This window comes from Cherax quadricarinatus, chromosome 12 (assembly GCF_038502225.1).
Source record: "Cherax quadricarinatus isolate ZL_2023a chromosome 12, ASM3850222v1, whole genome shotgun sequence".
Lineage (NCBI taxonomy): Eukaryota > Metazoa > Arthropoda > Malacostraca > Decapoda > Parastacidae > Cherax > Cherax quadricarinatus.
In genome coordinates, this window is record NC_091303.1 from 37823323 (window position 1) to 37836480 (window position 13158).

The 13158-nt window shown below is 45.2% G+C and overlaps 1 protein-coding gene across 7 annotated transcripts in view; it reads left to right on the forward strand.

The window, feature by feature from the left end:
* Btk (tyrosine-protein kinase Btk29A) overlaps nt 1–13158 on the forward strand; it is a 728553-nt gene that overhangs the window by 28683 nt on the left and 686712 nt on the right. For 3 of the 7 annotated variants that reach the window (XM_070084312.1, XM_070084316.1, XM_070084313.1), the window contains exon 2: nt 2783–3786. The exons of 3 other annotated variants lie outside the window; for them this stretch is intronic. In XM_070084312.1, coding sequence (XP_069940413.1) covers nt 3687–3786 — 100 coding nt within the window. In that variant the 5' untranslated portion in view covers nt 2783–3686. Of the gene's footprint in view, nt 1–2341; nt 3787–13158 lie in introns of those variants that run through there. One more of the 7 variants, XM_070084314.1, reaches the window with a different exon arrangement.

The window sequence follows — 13158 nt, forward strand, 5'->3', positions numbered from 1 at the left end:
GCAGTGGAAGAGTGCAGAAGGCAGTGGAAGAGTGCAGAAGGCAGTCGAAGATTGCGGAAGGCAGTCAAAGGGTGTGGAAGGCAATGGAAAAGTGCGGAGGGCAGTCGAAGAGTGTGATAAGCAGTGGAAGAGCGTGGAAGGCTGTGGAAGAGTGCGAAAGGCAGTGGAAGAGTGCGGAAGGCTGTGGAAGATTGCGGAAGGCAGTGGAAGAGTGTGGAAGGCAGTGGAAGAGTGCGAAAGGCAGTCGAAGAGTGCGGAAGGCAGTGGAAGAGTGTGATAAGCAGTGGAAGAGTGTGGAAAGTAGTGGAAGAGGGTGGAAGGCAGTGGAAGAGGGTGGCAGGCAGTGGAAGAGTGTGAAAGGCAGTGGATGAGTTTAAAGGCGGTGGGAGAGAGAGAGAGAGAGAGCGCGCAAAACAAACTACATTTATAAACTAGAGACAGTAGAAGACTGTGGAGTGTGTCAAGGTTGTCTTCTCTGAAGACTAAAGTACTTTACACTAGGAAGAAAATAACAGGATTCTCCTGCTCTCTCTAGACAGTGTGTCCTCGTGCGTATGTCTGTGTGTACCCGCTCAACTACGTGTGCGCTTGTGCTTGTGTGCACATGGGTGCGTACATGTACGTGTACGCGCTAGTGCGTGTGCACGCACGCTCATAAGGCAAACAGATGACAGAAGACATATCTGTACACTGAGGGAATACTGAGGCCTGGGTGGTGAGTGAAGCTTGGCACTGATGGTCACGGAGCCTGGGTGGTGAGTGAAGCTTGGCACTGATAGTCACGGAGCCTGGGTGGTGAGTGAAGCTTGGCACTGATAGTCACGGAGCCTGGGTGGTGAGTGAAGCTTGGCACTGATAGTCACGGAGCCTGGGTGGTGAGTGAAGCTTGGCACTGATAGTCACGGAGCCTGGGTGGTGAGTGAAGCTTGGCACTGATAGTCACGGAGCCTGGGTGGTGAGTGAAGCTTGGCACTGATAGTCACGGAGCCTGGGTGGTGAGTGAAGCTTGGCACTGATAGTCACGGAGCCTGGGTGGTGAGTGAAGCTTGGCACTGATGGTCACGGAGCCTGGGTGGTGAGTGAAGCTTGGCACTGATAGTCACGGAGCCTGGGTGGTGAGTGAAGCTTGGCACTGATAGTCACGGAGCCTGGGTGGTGAGTGAAGCTTGGCACTGATAGTCACGGAGCCTGGGTGGTGAGTGAAGCTTGGCACTGATAGTCACGGAGCCTGGGTGGTGAGTGAAGCTTGGCACTGATAGTCACGGAGCCTGGGTGGTGAGTGAAGCTTGGCACTGATAGTCACGGAGCCTGGGTGGTGAGTGAAGCTTGGCACTGATGGTCACGGAGCTTGGGTGGTGAGTGAAGCTTGGCACTGATAGTCACGGAGCCTGGGTAGTGAGTGAAGCTTGGCACTGATAGTCACGGAGCCTGGGTGGTGAGTGAAGCTTGGCACTGATAGTCACGGAGCCTGGGTGGTGAGTGAAGCTTGGCACTGATAGTCACGGAGCCTGGGTGGTGAGCGAAGCTTGGCACTAATGGTCACGGAGCCTGGGTGGTGAGTGAAGCTTGGCACTGATAGTCACGGAGCCTGGGTGGTGAGTGAAGCTTGGCACTGATGGTCACGGAGCCTGGGTGGTGAGTGAAGCTTGGCACTGATGGTCACGGAGCCTGGGTGGCGAGTGAAGCTTGGCACTGATGGTCACGGAGCTTATCGGGGCTCCTCTACTCCTCTGTCTTCACCTTCCTTCCCTCTGACTTGTTACCTCGTTCCCTATCCTTCTCTACCTCCATCCATCCCTCCTTTCCTCTTCTTGATCTGTCCCTCCTCTCTCTCCTCCCTCCCTCCCTCCTTCCCTCCCTCCCTCCAACCTACCCTCCCTCCCTCCTCAATCTTTCCTCCCTCCTTCTCACTTCTATTATCTGGCTTCCTCTATCTTAGAACCTCCTCCCCTTCGCTAAGCAGGCGACACTCTGCTACATAGAGAAAGTTCACCTACACTACGGAGTGTTCTTGAACACTCTGGTTCACAGTAAAACTTCCCATAAGCGGCCAAACATTACCTTAATCGTTCAACATTGTTCTTCAAGAGTTACTGACACAGCAGGTGTGCACCTCTGCTGCAGCTCTTACCTTAGTCTTCACTGTGATCCACCTCAGTTCTTCATCCTCGCCTCTTAGCCCCTTGTTGATCTCCATCTGCTGGGTCGTCCTCTTAACTTTCCAATGATTAAGTGATTTAGCTTTTTTTTTTGTTTACTTTTGTGTCATTCTATGGCTTTCTAATGTACTGTGGCTCGACTCCTTCCACTCAAGTGTTTACATGATAAGAGATATTCTTTAATATTTCAGTGGCTGGTTTAAGTGTGCAGTTTCCATCTGTGTTTTCTTCTGGACTCTCCCATGTTAATATATGTTCGTGTCTACCGTGTGTATGTCCGGAATATTTGGTATGTCGTGATCATGTCTCCTCTTCAAAACCCGTGCTTATTTCGTGATCTGAGATCTAGTTCATGTGGTGGTGGGTAACTCAAGTTCTCTGTCATTTAGTAGTGATGGAATCAGAAAAGAAAAAAGTGTTAGAGTAGAAATTAACTTCAGTGATCAAATTTAGTGCGTGTTCAAGAGACAAAGTGGCAGAACTGCGTAATAGTTGAGGCTTTTGCGTATGTCTCAACGTGATGCTTCGTGTCATCCTCACCACCACGTAAACATTACACTCGCCACGGCAGTATGACAACTTAGACTGAATTTTATAAATAATATTTTACTTATAAATTGCAGTTGTTAATGAAAAAACAGCAAATTTGTGTAGTATTGATATCGCGCTGTGAGGCGGCTGGACCCACTTGGTCGCTACTGGTGGAAGAGAAGCAGCAGCTGGTGCAGGAAGAAGTCTCAAAAGTCACTGGTACCGGGCCCCCGAGGTAAACTCTGGCACAGGGCCCCAGAGGAAGCTGCTGGCATAAGGCCCCCGAAGAAGCTGCCGGCAGATAGGCCCTTTCTTAATTAAGAAAGGTGCCAGTAGAGGGGCCCCCTTCCTAGGAAGCCTCGATTGCAGGGACCCCCGTAGGAAAGTGTAAGCGGAGGGACCTCCCAGTGACAGCCACTGGTGGATAGATCTCCCACTGACAGCCACTGATGGATGGACCTCCCACTGACAGCCACTGGTGAATGGACCTCTCACTGACAGCCACTAGTTGATGGACTTACCAGCGCCACTACCACAGTGGCGGCCAGGTGGTCAGCTAGTGACTTACATATGTGACCCACACAGCCTGAACCGCATATGTAACCTCGATCTCCTGGCCTTCGGGAAGATATATGAATAATATATTTTGCCAGGAAGAACAACACTGTCAGGAAGAACAACACTGCCAGAAAGAACAACATTGCCAAGAAGAACAAGACTGACAGAAAGAACATTGCCAGGAAGAACAAGACTGACAGAAAGAACATTGCCAGGAAGAACAAGACTGCAGTTGGAGACAATAGGGAAGTGAGATATACCCTTGTAGTGTACGCATCCAACACCTCTTACTGTGAAGTGTCAACTGTGAGGGATTGTTAGGGGGGGGCAAATTGTGAGTGAGTGTGTGAGGCAACCGTCAAGATTGCCTGGCAGCTGAGGAAGGGTGAGCGAGGCGGGGAGGGGCGGGTGGTCCGCCGCACCCCTCTCGCCGTCAAGATGCGGCGGGCACTGCGGGGGGAGGGTGCCAACACTGGCATCCTCCCTGCCCGCAACGCCATCACCTTCATATTGGATTTCTTCAATAATACAACCCATGGTAAGTGACCACTACCTGCCTGGTGGCAGCCTCGGCACTTTGTACCTGGGGCTTCCATCGTCTCACTTGCAACACTTGCAACCTTACCGCTTACCTTCACCTTACTCACTTCCCTCTGCACAATAAACTAGTAGCTAGTTTATTGTGCACTCCATATCCATCATGTGGGCGGTACTGGCTAGTTTATTGTGCACTCCATATCCATCGTGTGGGCGGTACTGGCTAGTTTGTTGTGCACTCCATATCCATCCTGTGGAGGGTAGTGGCTAGTTTATTAAGCACGTGGGAACATAAGGATGGAGGAAAACTGAAGTATGCCCACCTGTTCGTACCAGACAGGTCCTTCTCGAATCCAAACACTGAGATATTTGCCCAACCTATTCTCAAGGCTACTCCAAGGTTTTCCTTTAAGGGGCACGTATGTCCCCCGTCTTCTAATAACATGTTCATTTTTCCACTATAATCTACCTTGTCCATAATTGCTTTGTATGTTTCGTAAGGTGAAGTCTAGAATCTTTTCTTAATTCATGGTATAACTTAACAAATCTTCGCTCACACCTCTACAACACAATTATCCTCAAAAATTTGTTAAGTTATACCATGAATTAAAGAAAGATCCTGGACTTCACCTTACGAAACAGACAAAGCAAATGTGATAGTATTTATGGACAAGGTAGATTATAGTGGAAAAATTAACATGTTATTAGAAGACGGGGGGACTTAGGTGCCACATAATAACCCTATTGGCCCATGCTGGGCAAGTCCCGCTCAAACCCCGTTCTCCTCACTCAAGTATTTGTCTAATCTAGGTACATTGTCCCAGTCATCGATGACTCTTGTTCCAAACCAGCACTTTCCTATATAGTTTCTAAACTTATCCAATTTAGATCCATTATTTTGATTTTTTTTTCTAGGAGGGATACCATCATCAGTACTTCATATCGTCTTTATTTATACCTATCTTTCACTTGTACACTTCAGTCATGTCTCCTCTCATTCTACTTCTTACAAGAGAATGTAGGTTAAGGGTTCTCAGTCACGCTTCGTAGGAAAAATTTCTTATACAGTGGATTAAATTTGTCATCTTACTCTGTTCTCCAATGAATTATATCCATTCATTAGTATGGAGACCAGAACTGAACAGATGTATAGAGCACTGCTGTTGCTTATACTGGACTGCTGTTGCTTATACTGGACTGCTGTTGCTTATACTGGACTGCTGTTGCTTATGCTTCGTGATATAAATTCCAGTAAGTGTTACTATGCACGCTCAGGCACTGTTGTCTTGGTTGCAGATTTCCGCTGACCGTAACTCCCAAGAGTAAGACACATAGGTAAACATAGGTAACACTAGGAATCTTTTTTTTTTTTTTTTTTTTTTTTGACGAAACGTTTCACCTGCACTACAGGTTTCACCTGCACTACAGGTTTCATCAGTCGATTACAGAAACATCAGCAGTGATGGAAGACGAAGTGGAGAGGTAGTTGATATAATCAGTCCATCATCCTTGGAACAAGCTAATGAGGTTGGCCAGTTTAAACAAAAGAAGTTCCCAGACAATGATGAGCTTTTTTCGAGGGTTCTTAAAGAGTGCAAGATGGAGCTTTGTGCACCATTAACTAACCTTTTTAATATATTTCTTCGAACAGGTGTAGTGTATGACAAGTGGAAGATGGCTAATGTAATTCCTATTTTTAAGCATGAAATGAGTCATAACCATCAAATTGCCGCCCAATAAGCCTGATCTCAGTTGTAGGAAAATTTTGATTAGAATCGGTTATATCTTACATGATAAGAAGCATAATTTAATCAATGTTACTCGACATGGATTCACGTTGGGCCGTTTCTGCCTGACTAATTTTCTTAGACTTTCTTCAGTAAAGTATTTTTGAGGCAGTTATTCATTGGGATTTCAGTAAGTGTTAAAGAAAACGGCAGCTCATGGTATTGGGGAAAATATCCTTTCATGGATCGAGGCGTGGATGACCAATAGCAAGAATCCGGGGAAATCAGAGTGGGGACTAGTCCCGGGTGGCGTTCCACAAGGATCAGTTTTAGGACCATTCTTGTTCATAAATTACATTAATAACCTTGACGAGGTAATAACAAGTGATATAAGCAAATTCCCTGACAACACGAAAATAGGCAGAATAATAGATTCAGAGAAAGATGTCGCTGACCTTGAGGAGGACTTAGACAAGTTAATGGCGCAATTAGGAAGGTAGCAGATGCAGTTCAGTGTAGATAAATACAAAGTCCTAAAGCTCGGGAAATAAAATAACTTTGGCACTTATATCATAGAACTTACCATACAAAATGTGAAAAGGATCGTGCTTTAAATAACATGTAATACAGATAAGTTGAAGAGTAGGACACATGGCCAACATTAGGAATCTTTATTGACGAAACGTTTCACCTGCACTGCAGGCTTCATCAGTCTGTTATAAACACATCATCTCTGGTGGAAGAGAAAGTAGACGAATCGAACAGACAGTTGATGTAATCAGTTCATCACCCTTGGAGTAAGATAATTTACCATTTGAAACATGAGACTGTTTTAATTACTATATCCCTAATGCCTATGATATTACATAATATATTTTCTTCAAGACCAATATAATAATTAATTACTGGGATATCGTTTGTGTCTTCTTAAGTGAAGCCTGAATTGAAATAACTTGTAAATTGAGAAGACTTCTTTCTCATTGTCAGTAAGATGTCCTTAAAGTGGACCTAAATTTTCTCTCACCTTTGTTCTGTACATTTCATAAAAACTTCTCGAATTAGTTTAGGAATCCTTAGCAATTTTAATATCAACGTCTCGTTTAGCTTTTCTTATCCTTTTTAAATATCGCTTTTAATGTGGATATACCGATTTATGTGATGACCCTCACGTTTTTTGATGTGTGTATAAATTCCTTTCTTCTCTCCTAAAAGATGTTTGACCCTATTGTTGATCCATTTCGGATCATTTCTGTTCGATCCTGTATCTCTACAGAGATACAGGATCGAAAATCTAGGATCCTTACTGAATTATCTGTAAATAATGTGATACATGTAATCGACTTGTGGTCACTTGTGCTAAGTTCCTCTGCAATCTACAGATTACTAACAAGGGTTTCCTTGTTTACCAGAACCAAATCAAGGAGGTTCTATCCCCTTGTTGGTTCTGGCACAAACTGTTAAAAAAAAAGTCCTGAATTACCTCTAGGAAGTCGTTTGATTCTAGATTCCCTGTCAAGGACTTCCAATCAATCTGACTAATGTTAAAAATCTTTTAGAATTTCTGCGTTATCCTGCTTTGAAGCCTAAACAATTTCACAGGTCCAAGTTTGGGGGACGGTCTCTCGCCTAAAATTAACTGTTTATGACCCTCTAAAAATTGTACCCAGACACACACTATGAGTGTTTCTTTAGTCTTTAAACACGTTTTTATGCTGCAGTTAAAATATTCTCGGACATATAGTGCTACCCCACCTCCCTCCCGTTACTTCTATCATCGTGGAATAACTTAAAACCCAGAATGTAACTTTCAGTAAACACATCTCGACTCTTCAAATTAAGCCGCGTCTCATTTATTGCAAATACGTCATTGTTACCCGCACATGCAACTATTTTTAACTATTCTGTCTTGTTTCTAGCGCTGCGAATGTGTCTAATATACATTAAAAGGCCTGAGCTTGCTACCATCTGCAGCTCATAAGACTGCCATCCCCACTTGCCCCTTTGGGGCGGGGCAGATGGCAGACCAGAGGCCTAGCTTCTCCCTAGGAGCCCCGTGAGGGCGGGGACTGTGGCTAGGCCTAGGGACAGTTGGTCCCAAAGATGAGGGGGTACTTGTACCTCCTCCCATGGGAGACTTAGGTCTCGAGACACTCCCCAGATAGGGAGCCAAGGCCGGGTCACCACTACTTGGAAAAGACCCGGGCCGGGAGAATACCGGCGAATGAAAAAAAAATATATATATATATATTGAGAAACCTATTCAGTTTCTTCTCCCTGCTCATCCCTGTCCCTTCATTATGTCTAAGCTTTCTTTATTACCAATGCCACCGTATTGCCAACTTAATCAATAATCCTACCTCATTCCTCATGCAACTGGCATCTCCAGAATCAACAGTATCATAACCCTGATAACTCACACTACCCAGTTCCATTATACCATTTTTTATTATTTTGAAACAAAAACCATTACCTCTTAACTATTTCTGCTTTAAAGCCGTAAGAGCTCCGTCCACTGTGCTAGTTCATACCTCCACCACAGCGCGAGTTAAGTGAACCTCAAGTCTGGCACACATGTCAATTCTGCAGTTGAAGTGGTCCCAGTTGTGGTATCTGAGCGCCTCTGCAAAGACATTGATTATGTATGAGTGAGGTGAAAGTGTTGAGTGATATGATTACAGTATTTGTCCAGCCAGCGGTTAACACCATCTACCCTGGACAACCATAAATTTCCAACACCCGTTCTCGACAAAATGCCACATATTAGAGGGCACCTTCCCTCCTTCCTAATTATTTTATTATTTTTTTTTTTTATTATCACACCGGCCGATTCCCACCAAGGCAGGGTGGCCCGAAAAAGAAAAACTTTCACCATCATTCACTCCATCACTGTCTTGCCAGAAGGGTGCTTTACACTACAGTTTTTAAACTGCAACATTAACACCCCTCCTTCAGAGTGCAGGCACTGTACTTCCCATCTCCAGGACTCAAGTCCGGCCTGCCGGTTTCCCTGAATCCCTTCATAAATGTTACTTTGCTCACACTCCAACAGCACGTCAAGTATTAAAAACCATTTGTCTCCATTCACTCCTATCAAACACGCTCACGCATGCCTGCTGGAAGTCCAAGCCCCTCGCACACAAAACCTCCTTTACCCCCTCCCTCCAACCCTTCCTAGGCCGACCCCTACCCCGCCTTCCTTCCACTACAGACTGATACACTCTTGAAGTCATTCTGTTTCGCTCCATTCTCTCTACATGTCCGAACCACCTCAACAACCCTTCCTCAGCCCTCTGGACAACAGTTTTGGTAATCCCGCACCTCCTCCTAACTTCCAAACTACGAATTCTCTGCATTATATTCACACCACACATTGCCCTCAGACATGACATCTCCACTGCCTCCAGCCTTCTCCTCGCTGCAACATTCATCACCCACGCTTCACACCCATATAAGAGCGTTGGTAAAACTATACTCTCATACATTCCCCTCTTTGCCTCCAAGGACAAAGTTCTTTGTCTCCACAGACTCCTAAGTGCACCACTCACTCTTTTTCCCTCATCAATTCTATGATTCACCTCATCTTTCATAGACCCATCCGCTGACACGTCCACTCCCAAATATCTGAATACGTTCACCTCCTCCATACTCTCTCCCTCCAATCTGATATTCAATCTTTCATCACCTAATCTTTTTGTTATCCTCATAACCTTACTCTTTCCTGTATTCACCTTTAATTTTCTTCTTTTGCACACCCTACCAAATTCATCCACCAATCTCTGCAACTTCTCCTTCCTAATTGTCTCTTTTTAACTCAAAACTGGTAATCAAATCCTCCTCCTACGCTTGTCGATATTGTTGCCTCCAACAATGAGGCCGATAATAGGACTGATCCCATTACCCATATCCATCCTGTGGACGGTAGTTCATTGTGCACCTCCATATCTTTTATATATATATATATATATATATATATATATATATATATATATATATATATATATATATATATATATATGAGAGAGAGAGAGGGAGAGAGAGAGAGAGGGAGATTACTTACTTCCCGGTAAAAGTAGGTTTTAGACAGGGATGTGTAATGTCACCATGGTTGTTTAATATATTTATAGATGGGGTTGTAAAAGCAGTAAATGCTAGGGTGTTGAGGAGAAAGGTGGGATTAAATTATGGGGAATCAAATGCAAAATGGGAGTTGACAGTTATTTTTGCTGATGATACTGTGCTTATGGGAGATTCTAAAGAAAAGTTGCAAGTTTAGTGGACGAGATTTGGGAGGGTGTCCAAAGGTAGAAAGTTGAAAGTGAACATAGATAAGAGTAAGGTGATGAGGGTATCAAATGATTTAGATAAAGAAAAAATGGATATCAAATTGGGGAGGAGGAGTATGGAAGAAGTGAATGTTTTCAGATATTTGTGAGTTGATGTTTCAGCGGATGGGTTTGTGAAGGATGATGTTAACCATAGAATTGATGAAGGAAAAAGGTGAGTGGTGCATTGAGGTATATGTGGAGACAAAAAAAAAGTTATCTATTGAGACAAAGAAGGGAATGTATGAAAGTAGAGAGGCACCAACACTCTTGTATGAGTGTGAAGCTTGGGTTGTGAATGCAGCAGCGAGTAGGCGGTTGGAGGCAGTGGAGATGTCCTGTCTAAGGGCAATGTGTGGTGTAAATAGTATGTAGAAAATTCGGAGTGTGGAAATGAGGAGTAGGTGTGGAGTTAATAAAAATATTAGTCAGAGGGCTGAAGAGGGTTGTTGAGGTGGTTGGTCATTTAGAGAGAATGGATCAAAGTAGAATGACTTGGAGAACGTATAAATCTGTAGGGGAAAGAAGGAGGGGTAGGGGTCGTCCTCGAGAAGGTTGGAGGGAGGGGGTAAAGGAGGTTTTGTGGACGAGGGGCTTGGACTTCCAGCATGCGTATGTGAGCGTGTTAGATAGGAGTGAATGGAGACGAATGGTTTTTGGGACCTGACGAGCTGTTGGAGTGTGAGCAAGGTAATATTTTGTGAAGGATTTAGGGAAATCGGTTAGCCGGATTTGAGTACTGGAAAGGAGAAGTACAATGCCTGCACTTTAAAGGAGGGGTTTGGGTTATTGACAGTTTGGAGGGACTTCTAAAATGTGGTATCTGAGCGCCTCTGCAAAGACAGTGATTATGTATGAGTGAGGTGAAAGTGTTGAGTGATGACGAAAGTATTTTGTTTTGGGGGATTTTCGTTCTTTATGGGTTACCCTGCCTTGGTGGGAGAGGGCCGACTTGTTGTATATATATATATATATATATATATATATATATATATATATATATATATATATATATATATATATATATATATATATATGAAAGTTGAGTAAGGTAGGAGTGTCTTCTGTATGGTGCTTGTAGTAACATTGTCTTGGCAACAATGATAAGTTGATAGTGAGGTGAGGTTATGGTGTCTGCGGCGTAGTGCTTGTAGTGTAGCTGGCTGTTCATGGTGACATCTTCCTGACGCCTCACTGTGAACACCTGGCAAGGTTAAATATTTCCAGGGGTGACGTCAAAGCTGGTTGTACAAGACCACTTCTCTCTGCACACTTCTATCCTTCACTGTCCTCATGACTGCTCTAACAAACTGGCATGAACAATATATTTTAAAATGAGTCAGTAGTCGAGGCCAGTTAGGTTATCACTGAATGTTTAAAACAATACTACCTTATGTGTGTTGTTGTGGGAGGGACAGTAACTGTCCTCACTCTTACTGGGAGGGACAGTAACTGTCCTCACTCTTACTGGGAGGGACAGTAACTGTCCTCACTCTTACTGGGAGGGACAGTAACTGTCCTCACTCTTACTGGGAGGGACAGTAACTGTCCTCACTCTTACTGGGAGGGACAGTAACTGTCCTCACTCTTACTGGCAGGGACAGTAACTGTCCTCACTCTTACTGGGAGGGACAGTAACTGTCCTCACTCTTACTGGGCGAGACAGTAACTGTCCTCACTCTTACTGGGCGAGACAGTAACTGTCCTCACTCTTACTGGGAGGGACAGTAACTGTCCTCACTCTTACTGGGCGAGACAGTAACTGTCCTCACTCTTACTGGGAGGGACAGTAACTGTCCTCACTCTTACTGGGAGGGACAGTAACTGTCCTCACTCTTACTGGGAGGGACAGTAACTGTCTTCACTCTTACTGGGAGGGACAGTAACTGTCTTCACTCTTACTGGGAGGGACAGTAACTGTCCTCACTCTTACTGGGAGGGACAGTAACTGTCCTCACTCTTACTGGGCGAGACAGTAACTGTCCTCACTCTTACTGGGAGGGACAGTAACTGTCCTCACTCTTACTGGGAGGGACAGTAACTGTCTTCACTCTTACTGGGAGGGACAGTAACTGTCTTCACTCTTACTGGGAGGGACAGTAACTGTCCTCACTCTTACTGGGAGGGACAGTAACTGTCCTCACTCTTACTGGGAGGGACAGTAACTGTCCTCACTCTTACTGGGAGGGACAGTAACTGTCCTCACTCTTACTGGGCGAGACAGTAACTGTCCTCACTCTTACTGGGAGGGACAGTAACTGTCCTCACTCTTACTGGGAGGGACAGTAACTGTCTTCACTCTTACTGGGAGGGACAGTAACTGTCCTCACTCTTACTGGGAGGGACAGTAACTGTCTTCACTCTTACTGGGAGGGACAGTAACTGTCTTCACTCTTACTGGGAGGGACAGTAACTGTCTTCACTCTTACTGGGAGGGACAGTAACTGTCCTCACTCTTACTGGGAGGGACAGTAACTGTCTTCACTCTTACTGGGAGGGACAGTAACTGTCTTCACTCTTACTGGGAGGGACAGTAACTGTCTTCACTCTTACTGGGAGGGACAGTAACTGTCTTCACTCTTACTGGGAGGGACAGTAACTGTCTTCACTCTTACTGGGAGGGACAGTAACTGTCTTCACTCTTACTGGGAGGGACAGTAACTGTCCTCACTCTTACTGGGAGGGACAGTAACTGTCTTCACTCTTACTGGGAGGGACAGTAACTGTCTTCACTCTTACTGGGAGGGACAGTAGCTGTCCTCACTCTTACTGGCAGGGACAGTAACTGTCCTCACTCTTACTGGGAGGGACAGTAACTGTCCTCACTCTTACTGGGAGGGACAGTAACTGTCCTCACTCTTACTGGCAGGGACAGTAACTGTCCTCACTCTTACTGGCAGGGACAGTAACTGTCCTCACTCTTACTGGCAGGGACAGTAACTGTCCTCACTCTTACTGGGAGGGACAGTAACTGTCCTCACTCTTATTGGGAGGGACAGTAACTGTCCTCACTCTTACTGGGAGGGACAGTAACTGTCCTCACTCTTACTGGGCGAGACAGTAACTGTCCTCACTCTTACTGGGCGAGACAGTAACTGTCCTCACTCTTACTGGGAGGGACAGTAACTGTCCTCACTCTTACTGGGCGAGACAGTAACTGTCCTCACTCTTACTGGGAGGGACAGTAACTGTCCTCACTCTTACTGGGAGGGACAGTAACTGTCCTCACTCTTACTGGGAGGGACAGTAACTGTCCTCACTCTTACTGGGCGAGACAGTAACTGTCCTCACTCTTACTGGGAGGGACAGTAACTGTCCTCACTC